The 15,246-nt window shown below is 65.0% G+C and overlaps 4 protein-coding genes across 4 annotated transcripts; 2 read left to right on the forward strand and 2 right to left on the reverse strand.

Moving 5' to 3' along the window:
• Positions 1-278: 278 nt before the first annotated feature.
• MNEG_6954 (hypothetical protein) lies at positions 279-2,727 on the reverse strand (the record flags this gene model as incomplete). Its single annotated transcript, XM_014044570.1, has 7 exons — positions 279-386; positions 671-801; positions 1,091-1,173; positions 1,544-1,626; positions 1,850-1,927; positions 2,230-2,289; positions 2,635-2,727. The coding sequence occupies 7 exons, from the start codon at positions 2,725-2,727 to the stop codon at positions 279-281; spliced, it is 636 nt and encodes a 211-aa protein (XP_013900024.1).
• Positions 2,728-4,595: 1,868 nt separating this feature from the next.
• MNEG_6955 (hypothetical protein) lies at positions 4,596-6,471 on the forward strand (the record flags this gene model as incomplete). The annotated part of the gene is made up of 5 exons (XM_014044571.1): positions 4,596-4,663; positions 4,998-5,172; positions 5,613-5,732; positions 5,969-6,013; positions 6,298-6,471. 5 exons carry the CDS (start codon positions 4,596-4,598, stop codon positions 6,469-6,471), a joined length of 582 nt encoding a protein of 193 aa, XP_013900025.1.
• A 1,286-nt stretch (positions 6,472-7,757) lies between these two features.
• Positions 7,758-9,482, reverse strand: MNEG_6956 (hypothetical protein; the record flags this gene model as incomplete). The annotated part of the gene is made up of 1 exon (XM_014044572.1): positions 7,758-9,482. The coding sequence occupies one exon, from the start codon at positions 9,480-9,482 to the stop codon at positions 7,758-7,760; it is 1,725 nt and encodes a 574-aa protein (XP_013900026.1).
• A 1,972-nt stretch (positions 9,483-11,454) lies between these two features.
• Positions 11,455-14,270, forward strand: MNEG_6957 (Cyclin-B1-4; the record flags this gene model as incomplete). Its single annotated transcript, XM_014044573.1, has 8 exons — positions 11,455-11,558; positions 11,665-11,719; positions 11,805-12,086; positions 12,398-12,466; positions 12,774-12,860; positions 13,008-13,064; positions 13,398-13,475; positions 13,848-14,270. 8 exons carry the CDS (start codon positions 11,455-11,457, stop codon positions 14,268-14,270), a joined length of 1,155 nt encoding a protein of 384 aa, XP_013900027.1.
• Between the last annotated feature and the right edge of the window lie 976 nt (positions 14,271-15,246).

The raw sequence follows: 15,246 nt of genomic DNA on the forward strand, positions 1-15,246 counted from the left end.
ACCGCGGGTGGCGCATCAAGGGGGCAGCCCCATGCGACACCGACCAGGGCAGAGAAGGCCCGCAGCCGGCGAGCAAAGGCGGGCGGGCGAGTTCAACCCTGAACACTGCATGCGGCTGGGGGCCGGGGGGATGAGTGAGGGCGCGCGCGCCCGACGGGACTGGCTGCAGCGCAGCTGCGGCGTTTGCTGCGACGCGGCGCGCGGCGCGACCGCGTCTCGGGGCCGGGTTGGGATCTATCTAAACCCTACAGGTGTCGGCCCCTAAACCCTGGGCTGCATCAAACGCACGATGATCGCTCCACGTGGAAGAGGGTGAGCAGGCCGTCCAGCAGCGCGTCGTTCTTGGCCAGGCACACCACGTCGGTGCCGCCCTGCACCTCCACCACCTGCAGACAGGGGTGGCGGTTGGCGGCGGTTGGCGGCAGTCGGCGGCGGTTGACAGCTGGGTTTGCGCTGCGAGGCCGGCTCGTCGACGGAACGCGACGGCACGCAGAAACAACGCAAAGCGCCGAGCCCCCCGCGCCAGGCACCGCACGTTCCCGCGTCAGCGGCCGCTTGGACGCCGACGCGCCCCCGACGCGCAGGCACAAGGCCGCGCAAGCCGCCGAAATCGCTCGAGCGGTCACTTGAAAGATCACTTGAGATCCAAAAGGAGGCCACGGCGCCGTACCTCGAGGTACAGCGACGCTGAGTCAGCGCCTGAAACGAGGTAGCGTCCGAGGTAGACGTTGTCCCCAGGCTCCATCATTTCGGCAAAGCGGGGGTAGGTGATCGGGAACACGGTGTCGGAGCACTCGACATCTGATAGGGTTGGGTGGGTGTGAGGGCGGTGGTGGTGGTTTGGGTGAGTGCGGGGGCCTGTTTGGTTGGGGTTGCGTTTGAGTTTGAGGGTGGTGGCAATGTCCGGTGGGTCCCGAAGTCCTGTTTGGTTTGGAGGCTGGCTGTTTTGTTGAAAGGGGGTTGCGCGCTCGGAAGGGCGTGCGCTCGGGGGTTTGTTTGGTCGGGGGCGCGGGCCGAGGGGCGGGGCGGCAGCGCCTGCGCGCGCAGGGGCGCCGGCGGCGCGCCGGCGGCGCGGTGCGTCGGCGCGCACCGCGCGTGGTGAGCGTGAGCTTCTGGCCCGCCTTCACGGTGATCTCCTGGCCGGCCTGGTTGGGCCAGCCGTCAGGGTCGATCCTGGGGGCGGGATTGATTCGTAAAGGCGTAGCGGGAATGCGGGATCAGGGCGTGCGCCGCTTAGGGTAGGGCGGCCCCGGCCTGACGCGCGGCAGCCGGGCCGGGGCCTTGTGGGGACGGCTCGGAGCTGCCCCAACACGCCACAACCTGTTGTTCAATACACCAAACTTACGACACACCGTCACTCTCCTGCTCTCGCTGTGTTCATCTACTTCTTTCACACACACAACGACACACACACGCACACAGCGACTCACACACATATGCACACACACACACACTCTTGCACTCACACACATACACACACACACACACGTACACACACACAGTTATACACAGACCACAAATTAAGGCGCGCACACACGCACACCTGAAGGGCCTCCTGATCATGACCTCGCGCCCCAGGGTGTCCAGCATGATGGCACACAGCTTGCGCGTGCGCCGCATAGCCTCCTGCGCGGCGAGACGGCCGCGCGCGCGACGTCGCCGCGCGTCCGTGCGTGAGTCCGAGCGGCGCGCCCAGAGACCTCCCGCATCCAAAAGTCGAGAGCGGCGCCGGCCTGGGCTCAGCTGCCTTCACACTCAATGCTCGCAGCTGCACAATCCATCCGATCTCGTGACTGGTTGCCTTCCCGACCTCGTGCCCACCCCTGCCCTCGCAGCCGCTGAACCCCACCTGCAGGTTGTCGAGGCTGGTGCGGTGGTACTCAATTGGACCCCACGTCAGATCGATGCGGGCCGCTGACATGCCATCCTGCCATAGCCATGAGGGGGGGCCCCACCCGATATGTTGAGACGGGCGTTGGGATTGAGTCTGCGCGAACGCGTGTGCGTCCCGCTCGCTGCATCGCTTTTGCGACGCTGCGCGCCTGCACGCGGCCTCCCTCGGCCGCGCCCCGCGTTTGGTTTGTAGCTGCGGCGTGGTGCGTGCTGTGTCGTGCGGCGCGTTCGGCGGCCCCGCGCCCCGAGCAACCGGCGCAGGTGCTCCAGCTGCAAGAAACAGCAGAGGAGAGGCTGCAACTGCGGCTGCGGCTGCGGCCTGGACCCTCCCCCCACCTGCAGCATCTGCACCAGCTTATCCACCGACTGGCATGCCGGGCCGATGGTGCTGACGATCTGCGGCGAGGTAGGCGTTGTGTGTGCATGTGTGTAGGTAATCGTGCCTGTGCGCGTGCCTGGAGGTGCCAAGCCACATGTCGACTTTCAGGAGAAGGGCGGACCGGTGCCCTGAGGGCCGCCAAAAGCGAGTGTCTCGCGTGCCCAGGGCAACTCCCGCCCCCGCGCTGCTGCCGTCCAGGCTGGCGGGGCGCTGAGACCCCCGCCCCCGCCCCAGTGCTCGGGGGGCGCCGCCGCCGCCGCCGCTGCGTCGCAGGGACGCTGCAGCCCGCTGCAGTCTGCTGCAGTCTGGCGGGGCGGGGGGCGGGGTGCATCAGGCGGCGGGTGCAGGGCGCCCAAGCGCACCTTGGTGCATGCCGTCTGCTTCTCATTGGGGTCCGCCGGCTCCAGGATGGTCCCCAGGTTCAGGTCTGGAAAGAAGTGGGCCTTGGTCTTCATGGCGGCCGCAGCTGACCGTCAGTCGCCTGTGCGAGGGCGTGATGGAGGCCGGGGCGCCGCCGCGACGAGGCGAATTTGGGGGATCGCCCGGGCCAGCGGTTGGTGCTGCACACGCGAGGATGCGCAGTGCACACTATTTTTGGGCGCGGCCAGACGTCCTTGAAACAAAGCATGTTCCAAGGGCCAATCTATGCAGGGCGGAGCGCTGACGTGTCGCTCTGTTCAGGGGCGCGCCGCGCCAGATGCGGCGGCGGCGGCAGTGCGGGCGCTGAGATGCCCGGGGCACCGACTTGCTCAAATCCACCCGGCACCAATCGGAGTGCTTCATATGTCACACTACGAAACCCTTGGAGAGCTGGCGACTGCAATGCATGCATGATAGCGCTGCGCGTTTCGCCAACTCCACCCCGCGGCCCAAGGCGGTGCCAAGAGCTGCAAGGCGTTATATGGTGTCAAGAATTACCTTGTGCTTCCTGACCCTGACAAAGTCAGGTGGCTGATGCGATGATCAGCGAGCAGTGCTGTCTGCTGATCTCGCCGGTGTCAAAGGCTGCACCTTTGGCAGGAACGACCACTCACGGCACGATGAAAACCTGTCAGAATTATGTACACGCATGGGCTGACCGAAGTGACACCCAGGCGTTTTCATAAAGCCCAGTGCCATCTCTCGGCGAAGTTGCGTTGCGTCCAGGCGTTTTCAAGAATGATTGTAGTTTAGATGCTTACTAAGCATCTCATGCCGACGCATGGCTGCATCTTTGTCCCTGGGACGGGGCAGCGGTCAATGCTTGACCGCTAAGCCCCGTGCATGTGACAAGTTGTGCAGTGCATGGCAAACCAGCGCGTCACATGTTGGTGGTAATGGATCGCCCTCCATGCAGGCTACCGCATCAGCAATCTCATTGAGTACACATACCGTAGCCGCTTCATGTTGTTCAAGCTGGAATAGCAGGGCTGATCCGCTGCTGCTGAGGCGCACGCCCGGCCCTGCTGGCTGTCTGCAGAGGGGTTGGTGCTACCACTACCGGTACCACGTTGGTGGCGCGGCTTGCCAACACATGTGTCTAGCCTCTGGCGCAAGGCCACACACTGGGAAGTGGAAACCAGCATCGAAGATTTCTGCTTGTGCGCTGAGCTGGCAACACCACCCACTGGCTTGCGCAGTTTGCAGGCTTGCCCACTGGACCCTGTATAGGCGAATCGAAAATACACCGCCCAGCAAGGCCACAGGCAGAAGCTCATGGGCGCTGGTTGTAAGGGATTGCGTGTGACTGCAAGGTTCACCCTGTCCTTTGTACATTTCCAGTAACGACGGCGGGTGACGCCAGCCGTGGTCTGCACTTTTGCTGAAAACGGCCCAGCTCGGCGACTAAGCACTTTCCAGCGGGCTTTATCGTCCATACCAGTCGTTCACAAGCCATGACTCTGTCCACAACGCCGCAAACCCTCGCGCTCGGCGCGAGGGCCCTAGCCCTCGTGATATTTGTCCTTACCGTCGTCTATGCCGCTCATTCCAGCAAGTCCTTGGCTGCCACAACGGAGGAGATGGCTGTATACGGCGGCCTGAGCGCCTGCTTCGCTTGCAACAACGGCTGGAACTGGCACGCGTGAGATACCAGCAGGGGCGGCTGATGAACCAAAGGACACCCATGGTTTGGTGCATGTGTCCGCCACCATGAGAGCGCAAGGCATAGTCATGCCTGCCGATATTGCCAGCTTGCCACAGAGGCCTTTTCGAGCGTGCGCGGTTGCACCTCCGCCACTCACCCTTCCCCAAAAGCGTTGTTACCCTTCACCCGGCAACCCCTTGACTGAATCCCTGTCGGCTGCCCTGAAAACGACACACATGTCGCTGGTGCAGCGTCCTGATGACCCTGGGCTTTGTCGTTGTGATGACGGAGTCGCTGCTGGCCTTCCGCGTGCCACTGCTGGGGAGGTGCGCACGCGCCCACCCCCGCCTCTTGAAAACCTCGTCGTTGGATGCGAGCTGCTGCTAGCTTGGGACGCCCCAAACACTCGCGGCGCCTGGAGCCCCCCTCGGGACTGCACTCAGTACGGCTGATGAGGCGGGGTTGCGCATGCGCCCGTGGAAGTGGCTGCGCGTCGAGCGCTGCAGCCGCTTGGGGCCAGGTTGCCCCACACGGGCCGCCTGCTTGCAGTTAGCTGCCGGCCCGGCCGCAAGACTACAAATTGTCGCTGACCGGCTGATTAACCCCGGCAACCACACAAACCGTGCACCCCTGCACGCACCACACAAACGCCCCATGCAGGCCGACCGCCCAGAAATGGGTCCACATGGCGACGCAGACGGCGGCGGTTGCTCTGGGCGTGGCCGGCATGGTGGCGATCGTTCAGGCAAAGCTTTTCTCCCAGGCCTACCACATGTACAGCGTCCACGCCTGGACGAGCGCCATAATCTTTGTCCTCTTTGTTCTGCAGTACCTGGTGCGTTGAGCCTGGGGTATAAGAGGGAGGGCTGACGTGTGCGGCGGGCGTGTGTGGCGAGAGCGCTTGTGAGCTGTTGAGATGCAGGGGCCTGAGACTACGTATGCGTCCAAGCTGAGATAGATGAAGGGGTGGTGCGCAGAATCTGAGGTCGAGGCTTGCCTTGCAGTGTTGCGGTGTCCATCAGTTGGGTGGCGCTGCAACCCAACTGATCGCAACCTGCTTGCCTGGTGTGCAAAAGCTGCAAGCGCGGGCGGTAGCCGTTGGAAGCGCTCAGCTGCAAAATCTCGGGGGGGGGGGGGGTCCACCAATGCCGGCTGCAGCAGCACATCTGCACAGCTTGCAGGCTCTCAAGTCCTCGCAACTGAGGTGATAAATCAGCGGCCAGGCCTACCTCATCCTAAACTTCTTCTTTCCCCTCCCCTGTCTGCAAACCCCAGGTGGGCCTGGCCGTGTTTGCGCTCCCGCTCGTCAAAAGCGCGGAGACCAAGGCGTCTGTTGCTAAGTGGCACATTGTGCTTGGGCAGCTCACCTTCTTCGGCGGCATCGCCGCGTGTGTGGTGAGTTTCTTCCCGGCGCTGAGTCGGCAGGGGGGGGGGGCGGCGCACCAACCGCAAGACACTCAGATGCAGCCTGCAACCCCTGCCAGGCATGAGAAGTATGCTATTAAAACACGTGCTTGCTCTCTGTGACCACGTTCAAGGGCTCCCACCTCTTTCTGGCAACTGAACGCCAGCACCTGTCGTCAACCCCCTTTCTCACCTGGCCTGATACGTCAACCAACCCAATCTTGCAGACTGGCTGGGCCGACATGCAGATGATGAATGTCGATTTTGGCCAGGTGAGTTGACCGAATGCACCCTTTTGCTATGCGCCCGGGGTGTGCAGCTCCCACCTCGTTTCTCCGCCTGAGAATGCACACGCAACTGGCCCACTTCGCACCCAACCCTGGCAGCTGAATCGCAAAAGGAGGCCCGCCTGCTCGTCGCACCCTCCGCAGCTGCTCTGCATCGTTGCTTGCAGCACCAAGTGCCTCGCCACTGGAACGCCTCACCCCTCTTCGGGGCCCAACATCAATGATCCCCCCCATCACACCTCTCTGCGTTGCGCGCGATCACCTCGCAGCGCAACTACGGCAGCGCGACCATCCTCGGCGCCACCACGGCGGTGCTGCTGTGGGCCCTGGCGGCCGCCGTCGGCGGCGTGGTGCTGTCCGGCCCGCGGCCGAAGCCCGGCGGCTGCTGCCCTGCCGCTGCTGCTGCGCCGCTGAAGGGGCAGGACCCGCTGCCCGGGGTGTGAAAGGCGGGTGCCGCACAATCATGTCAGCGAGCTCGAGACGGGACGCGCGACCCTGCGTCGCGCATCAGTGGGATGCGCATCAAATTGCAGATCATTGTCTGCTCATGCCGCTCTGAGATGTTTGAAACCTTCAAGCTTGCCCCTGATCCTGCATGTACTTTGATGCACTCTCCCTCATTGCTTGCCTCTGCTGTGCTGTGTGTATGATGCAACAATGCCTGCAATCTTGTTGTGGACTGCGGAATAGCTATGCATGAGCAGTAAAAGCTTCCGCTGATGCCGCTCCGACCTCACTGTATAGATTGGAGGCGCCGGCACCCTCCCTGGCCAGTCCGAGGCGGGTGCAGCGGAATAACTGATTCTGGAATAAGGTGGGGTTGAACCCCACCTTATCAAGCACCTCACCTGGACTGTGACTGTTTGCAGTTACTTGACCAGCTCAACCCGCACCTGCCCAGCTGCATATATAACTGCATGCAAGACAGCTGAATTGCTCGAGCTCCCGCTGCACGTCAATTCTATTTGTTGTTATTGCATGTATTGCAGCAAAGACAGGAGGGGCGCGCCAAATTGTGCTCACACACGGTTTGCTGAGGCTGGCAGGGCGAGCCTCTTGCGTTGGCATGCAGGGATGCCATTACTGGCAGATCTGTCTTCGATATAATCCAGACCCTCACAATCCATTCCCATAATCCATGCTACGGTACACCTGATTCTCTGCCCCCTGGCAGCTGCTCTTTCCTGAACCCATTGGGTGCGGCCCAGCTGGTGTCTCACTCAGGCGCGAAACCAGGCGTGACCCCCAGCCACCCAGCCGTCAGCCAAGTTGCCTGACCAAGCCGTGAATAGCCGTGGGTGCATTACAACTGAGGCCGACGGAACCCGTACCAGGAACCCTACTTGCTGGCTGACGCACGCGCGCCAACAGCACAACTGCTTTCACTGCCCTGTTGTCGCCTTGCAGGGATCAATCGCTTGCCCTGCCATGCAATTATAGAAGACATGAAATGTTTGCTGGCTCCGATTGGAAACAGCAAGATTGCACTGCAAAAGCACAGCTGTGCCCAGGCCAAGCCCAAAGCTATGGCGGTGGGGTTTGACGCGACACCATGCTCTCATTCAAGGGGCAGCGGCAACCCCGCTGCAGGGCTGTTGCTGGTGCGCTGTGCAGAAAGGTCAACGCAGAGGAAAACGATCCCAACTGCCTTGGGAAAAGCAATGTACACACCGAGGCACAACAGCTGGACAACTACACATCAATCAAGCACCACCCGCGCAGCATGTGCCTAAGGGCCCTCCTCGCTGCTGCCGTCCTCGCTGCTGCTGCCGTCCTCGCTGCCGCTGCCGCCGCTGTCGCTTGGCTCCCGCCCGAACAGGAACCTCCCTCTGCCCCAGCGCAGAATCTCCCGCAGGTCGGGCCCCCGCGGCTCGTCCTCGTCAGCCTGCTCGTCGCTGCCGCTGCCGCTGCTGCCGTCGTCGTCGTCGTCCTCGTCGCTGTCGTCGTCGCTGCCGCTTTCGGAGCTGCTGCCGCTGTCCTCGTCGCCCCCGCCCTCCTCCGAGCTCGCCTCGTCACGAGCCCGGCGCGTGATCGCCACCACAGCCCGGTGCGCACGGGCGAGCGACTCGGAGGCCGCGGCCGCCTCGGCTGCTTTCTGATGCACCAGATCCTCATACGCATCGAACAGGGCCTCGTGCAGTCCGGGCACCTTGCCGCTCCCGGCCTCGCCTCGGACCGCGCGGAGGTCGTCCAAGGTTGCGCGCCGCCACTGGATTGCAGCCACGAGCCGCGGCCAGTGGTGGCGCTGCTTCGCGGGCGCGCGCTGCGCGCGCATCCAGGCCGATGCGGCGGCGTGCGCGGCGCGGGGCGGGGCGCGGGAGAGCACCTCGGCAAGCGCGTCGACGGGCCACTGCGCGAGCGCGCCCGCGCCGGCGGCGCCGCCGCCCGAAATCTCCCCGAGCGCCGACGCCGCCTGCGCGTAGAGGCTGCCGGTGCACGCGCTCGGCAGCAGCCTGTGCGCGCCCGGCAGCAGCGCCGCGAGCGCTGCCGGCGTGAACGCGGCCGCGCCCATCCACAGCCGGAGCTGCCGCGCGAGGTCGCTCTTTATCTGATACTGATCCGCCAAAGAATACAGTTCCAAAACGAGCGCCAGCGGCACCTGGATCGCGCCGCCATAGATGTGCTGCAGAAGCAGGTCCACAGCCGCCGCGCTCGAGCCCCGCAGCTCGACCGCCGCCGCGCGGCCCTCCGACATGTTCGAATCGAGCATCTTTTCGAACACAGGGCTCGCCGCGGCGAGCACGACTCGGTGCGCGCGCCGCGGAGGCTCGGACGCGGCTGCGGCCGTGCCCGCGCCGCCGACGGAGACCGCCAGGTCGCTGAAGCGGCCGCCGAGCATGGTGCCGCCAGCGGCGCGGAAGGTCAGCGGGTCCGCCGGCACGCGCACGGACGCGTCCGGCCCGAGCGGCGCGCCGGGCGCGGCCGCGAGCGTCGCGCGCAGGGACAGGCCCGCGGCGGCGGCGCGGCTCAGCTCGCTGTACCGCAGGAGGCCCTCGAAGCAGTGCGATGAGTGGCGCAAAGTCTTGCCTGACACCGCCTCGGCTCGCTCTCCCAGCACGGTTTCCTGCGCCTCTGCCTCATCGCCTGAGGCGGCGCCGCCGCCGCCGTCCGCGCCGCCGCCCCGCTTCACTGCCGCGAACGATACCAGTATCCTGCAGTCCCCGGGCGCCGCGTCGGGCGGCCCATTGAAGGAGACCACGCAGTCGACGTTGCCGCCGTCCGTCGCGTCTGCACCGCAGAACTCAATTTGGAAGGGGCCGAGCTGGGTGTCGAGCCGCAGCTCGCAGAAGAAGTGGGACGGCGGCGCGCCGGAGAGCGCCTCGGCCGCCAGCTCATTCGCCCAGGCGTCCGCCGCGGGCGGCGCCGACGGGTCCGCCACGTGCGCGGCGGCGGCGGGCGCAGAGGGGCCGGTCGGGGTGCGGGCCGCGGCTGCGGCGGCGGGGGCCTGCGGCATCGCGCGCGGGCGCTGCAGGCTGCTGCTGCCAACGCTGCTTTGTCGCCGCCGCTGCTCGGGCCGGCCGTGGATGTTGCAGCCGCCTCGATGGCACCCAAACAGGTGTCCAACAGACTAACAAGGCCTGCAGGGCATCCACAAACAGCATTTGTATGCAATTGAGGCATGTATGAGGTGTGCGGAGGACCGGGACCGCCGCCTCGACAGCGCGCGGCCACAGCAGCAAGGGCAGAGACTTTCGCCCTTCTTGGACCCGTTCAGCCCGCGCCCTGGCCGCTTCGAACTTGCCTTTAAACTTCGGGACCTTTACTGTCTAGCTCTGCGCCCTGTGTGCGGTGCTAGCGTATGGCACCGCGACGAGTGCCACCTACGAGTGAGCAGAGCCGCGTTTACAACTCCCATTCAGAACGGAGATTCGGCGTTAATCACATATCGCTCTGTAAAAGGTTCAAAACCATGCGGTGCTGCAGATCACCTACGAGCAGATCTGAGCGGGAGTCGGCCGATTTCTGCACCAGAACTGTCTGGGCCTCAAACAGCCCTCTTCCTTCCCACACTGCAATCACAGTGTGTAACCTGTGAGACATAACACGTTGCTGGGTCCCTGTATCCATCGCCGGGGGACTATGCCTCTTGGCGGTTTGACAGGATGACATGCTAGCGCTGCTGTACTGGCAGCGACGGCCGCGTTTTGAATCACAGTGAGCTTCATGATGAATGAAGCCTCCCCACCCTGACGCTCGAGGGTCGTGTTTTGGAAATTGGGCCCGCCTCATCCGTTCTGGAGGTGCGGCACTGCATGCTCGAATGCCGCTGGAGTTCTTGCAACACCAACACCATCATGAGAGAGAAGAACAGTGCGGCACCACCTGCCACCGTATCATGAGCTGAATGGCTCCTGGGCATGATGTGCATGCTTTGCACCTGTTTAGGCGCCACCAGGCAAATCGTCGCGCAAAGCCCCCGCTTCCTGGACCAAATCGCTACCACGACTTAGGTGTGGGGCAGGCAGAAGAAGAACACTAATATTGGCTTCAGAAGATTACTCACTAGTCAGCAGTCCTGTTGGCAGCCATGCCAGGAGCACCGCGCACGTGTCCAGCCACCACGTAGGGCTGCAGTGCAACTGCTGAATCCAAAATTCCCACCGCCCTGCGCGGGGAAGCCAAGGCAAGCGATATCCTGTGGGCGAGGCCCGCTCACCCTGGACAAGGCTCAAGCAACGCAGCAACGGCCATGACCCACCCCTTCTGCCCCTCCAATCCAACTACGAGCGGCATCAGGCACCAAACTCAAGGCAGGCAAAGCAGCTTGCAACGCACAGTGACGAGGTACTGTGACAGCAGGACCGCGCAGCTCACTGCCACGCGCTCGCAGGACCCGCCCGGCGCCGCCGCCAGGGACGGCATACTTGTGGGAGCTGCTGACGGGGTAGATGGCAGTGGACCTGCACGCTTCTGTGAAGCGCGCATGCACATGCATACGCACGTTTGCGCCTCGCGTGACGGTCGATTGCGCCACCCTCTCCAGGTGCACGCTCGGCAGGGGCAGTTTTGCCATGGACAGGTCGAGCGTCACCAACCTGGGCCAAGTGCACTGCAGGGTCACATGCCGGGCCACAGACTCGGCCAAAGCTGCCGGCGGACCACCATCAAAAGTCAATGCCAAGGTCAAAGGCAGGCAATGTTGCCGCGATTCCGCGTACAACCCCCAGTATTCTCTGATGAGCTGAGGAATCGACATCACAGCTGCTCCTGGAAGGCCATTCCAGGTGTGGCGCCTCCAACAGATGCACCACACCGTGATGTGCTGCTGCAGCAGCTGCCGCGCGTGCACACAGCTCGCTTGAAAAGGGCCCAGGCGATAGCGCTCTGCGATCAGTTGCAATCACACGCAGCGAACGTTGAACAAACCAGCATTGTTGAATCACGTTGTTGTGGCAGCTGTCCTCGACCGTCTTTGCGAGGCCTCGATGGCCACGCGCACCGGAGCGCCCGCCAGGGCGCTCGAGAATGTTCCGAACGCCAAGGATGTGACCAAGCCGGGACAGGCTGGCGTGGATATGACGCGCAGGAGGTAAGGGACCCCTGCGTTCTGCTGCAGATCACCGACTGTTGCTGCCTGAACCCCGTGCGAGGCCTCCATGCGTGTAGCGGCAGCTCACATAACTATATGCCTCCAGGGCGCTTGGCGACATCGGGAACGTGGGAGCTGGCGTGCAGACCCGGTCGCAAAAGGTGAGGTCTGGAAACGGATGGAATGCCATCGTGGTTGCTGGCACCTTGCATTCTAAGCAAGCTGCCGCTCACGCCGTTTCCGCAGGCCGCTGCTGGCGGCGCAGTCAAACCGGGCACCGCCCTCCAGCCCCGCCGCGACCCCGCCGCGACCGCCGCCGTGCTGCGCTCCCGCGCTACCGCGGCCCCCCAGAAGGCCGGCTCCAGCCTCAGCTCCCTGCTGCAGAGCCGCTCCGAGCACGCGGCCGCCAAGCGCCACCCGGGCGGCGCGCCGCCGCTGTCGCCCCTGCCCGACATTGACAGCAAGGACAAGGACGACCCGCTGAGCGAGGCAGGCTACGCGCACGACATCTACTGCTACTACCGCAGGGTGGAGCCGCGCTTCGCGGTGCCGAGCGACTACATGGCCAGCCAGGCGCGGGCGGGAGGGGCGTGGGCGTGCATATGGGAGAGGCCCCACGGACGGGGTCTGTCGGGTCGCCTTGACTTGCGACTCAGACAAATGTTTCAAAAGAGGAACGTTTCCCACCGGCGTGCCCCCTTGCCGCGCCCATTGTGCCCTGGCTGCCACCTCCCATCGCACAGGCCGCCCGTAACGCTGCCGCCCTCCCGCCACCCGTTGTCCGCGGGCCTCACAACCCCGCACTCCATCCCCTCACACCCGCCGCCCTGGTCCTGCAGGTGGAGATCAACGAGAAGATGCGGTCCATCCTGATTGACTGGCTGGTGGAGGTCCACCTCAAGTTCAAGGTCAGGGGGGGGGGCACCAGGGGCAGCACACGCCACCACGGCCAGCGCTGCGGCGATCGGCGCGCTCTGCAGCCTGGGGGCTGGGCTGGGCCGAGCGCCCCTCCTCAAGAAGCATGAAGGGAGCAGTGAGGTGGATGCTTGGGACAACAGATCTCATACTTGCCTCCGGAGCAGGACTCCTGCAGCCGGAGAGCAGCATGGCGTCCCCGGCTGCGTCCATAATCCTGCTCAAGCCCGTCCTCCTGCGCCCGGCCCACTCCGGCCGCTCCCTGGCCGTCTGCCCATCCCCCCTCATGACCCCCCTCAGCTGATGCCCGAGACGCTCTACCTCACCTGCAACCTGATCGACCGCTACCTGTCAAAGCGCAACGTCACACGCAAGCGCCTGCAGCTGGTGGGCGCACACCGCACGCCTGCCCCCAACCCCGCCCCACCGCAACGTCCGCTGCGCCTCCTCCGCCGAGCGAGGCGCCCCGTTGAAATGCCAAGCAGCATTTGAACTTATCCACGCCGCGCTCTGTGTATTCCCCGTGCCCTCCAGGTGGGCTGCACGGCCATGCTGATCGCCTCCAAGTACGAGGAGATCTGGGCGCCCGAGGTGAGGGCGTGTGGCGGCAGTTGCTCGCCCAGCAACTCCGGGGGACAGCCTGCCGCCACGCCCCTGCCAAGCCGCGCGGCCGCCGCCCGCACCCTCCTTAACGAGTGCCGCTGATTCGTGCACTCCCGGCCGCCCCTACGACTTCTGCAGTCCCCATTCGGGCCCTTGCTCGGACCGTCATTCTCAACGGGCATTGCCCCATTGTTGGCCTTCTGGCCCTAAGTGTCCCTGTTTCACATACCCTCATCCAACCCCTCCCTTTGCCCACCACCACGCACGTTCTCTTGCAAACCGCTGCCGCCCCGACGTGCCCGCGCCCCCCCCCCCCCGAAGGTGCGCGACTTTGTGTACATCAGCGACAAGGCCTACAGCCGCGAGGACATCCTGGGCTGCGAGAAGAAGATGCTGCAGGTGGGGCGGGTGATGATGATGATGATGACGCTGATGATCCAAGCGCGCGGAGCGCCCGCCCGGCCGCGCGGCGCCGCGTGGCTGCTCGCCGCCCCGCAGCCCTGCCCCACAACATGCGGCCGCGCTCTGGATGTGGCAGCTGCGACGGGGATCGCAGCTCGCTCGTGCAACGCTGGCAGCCGCAGACCTTGAAGCGGCTGTCATCCATCTCCCGTGCAACCCACACCCCACACCCTGCGCACCCACACCACACCCCACCGCGCCCAAGCCCCCACGAGCCCCGCAACTCCCCCGCACCCTTGTTCCGATCTCGCACCAACCCTGCTCACCAACGATCACCAATCCATCCCCCGAAATCTCTCCCACCCCCAGGTGCTGTCGTACGACCTCACGGTGCCCACCACCTTCTCCTTCCTCTCGCGCTTCAAGAAGGCCGCCGCCCCCGAGGACCCCCGCGCCGCCCAGTTTGCAGAGTACCTAATTGAGCTGGCCCTGGTGGACTACCCCATGCTCAAGCAGCCGCTGTCCCTGGTGTCGGCCGCGGCCCTGCACGCCGGCCTCGCGGCGGTCGGCGCGGCGGACGCGTACCCGCGCCCGCTGCGGCGGCACGCGCGGTACGACGCGGCCGCGGTCGCGCCGGTGGCGCGCGCGCTGCTGGCGCTCGCGGCGAAGGCGGCGGCGGGCGGCAGCCTGAGGGCGGTGTACAAGAAGTACAGCAGCAGCAAGTTTGGGGAGGTGGCGAAGATGGAGCTGCCTGATATGGGCCTCGACGAGAACGATGGGACCGCCGCATGATCTGGAGGGTGTGATGACCGGGGCATGTTTGGAACTCTCCGGCTGCCGGGGCGCCCGGCCGCGCTACATTCGGCCCGTCCAGGGCGCCGCCGGGGGTTTCGAAGCGACTCTGCTTTGGGTTCTTTCAATGGGGTCGAGGGCCGCGGTGGGGCTTTGCTTCTGAGCATGTGCGCCGTCGGCTGCGCCCGCACGTGCACCGGGCCGCTGATGGTGCAGCTGCACCCCTCATAGTCCTCCCTCACGCCCCGCGTGCGCCGTGGGAGAAGCAAGCAGTGCGCGTCGACCAGTCCTCTCTTGCCTGAGCCCGCCCCCTCCAGCGCCGCCCTGGCCTGTAGCCTCAGCAGGGCGATCTGCTGGTGGGGCTGCGAACTGGGCATCCCGATCGTGGGGCTGCCAGGTGCAGGCCAGGCTCGACACGTCCCAGCAGGGGGCGCGCGCGCGCTGCCCGCACAGCCTGCGTCGGCCCACCACTCCTCCTGTAGATAGGGCCCCCACCACGCCCCTGCCCCTCCCCGCGGCCGGCCGGCCTCGCGCCCGGGCCGCTGCCTCGCACGCGCTGCGAAGATTGCGCGGCGGCCGGCTGCCCTCAGGCGCGAGGGCGTTCTCTGGGCTGACCCTAGGTTACGACCCCGCTTGGGCCCTTCCCAGACGGCCGGCGACACACGATTACGTCACCATTTCATTGCACGGCGCCCTCCTCGTCGCTGTGCCGCCAGCCCCTGTAGTGCCGGCCGCTGTTCTCACACTTGCACACTTGCGTGGAGCGTGTCGGGTGATGCACTCTCGGTTTTCGAGGACTCAGCACTGGGTACAGCACTGCGTGTAACGGCCTCCCCTGCAGGGTTTCTCCCGTCCCGCTGCCGTGCCTTTGTCTCTGCAAGTCAGCCCCGTGGGTGTTGTCCTTTTACAGATGTTGCTGCTGCCTGGTCGGGAGCGCTCAAACAGCGGCAGGAGGCGAGGTGCCAAAAGAAAACCG

This window comes from Monoraphidium neglectum (assembly GCF_000611645.1).
Source record: "Monoraphidium neglectum strain SAG 48.87 unplaced genomic scaffold scaffold01186, whole genome shotgun sequence".
Lineage (NCBI taxonomy): Eukaryota > Viridiplantae > Chlorophyta > Chlorophyceae > Sphaeropleales > Selenastraceae > Monoraphidium > Monoraphidium neglectum.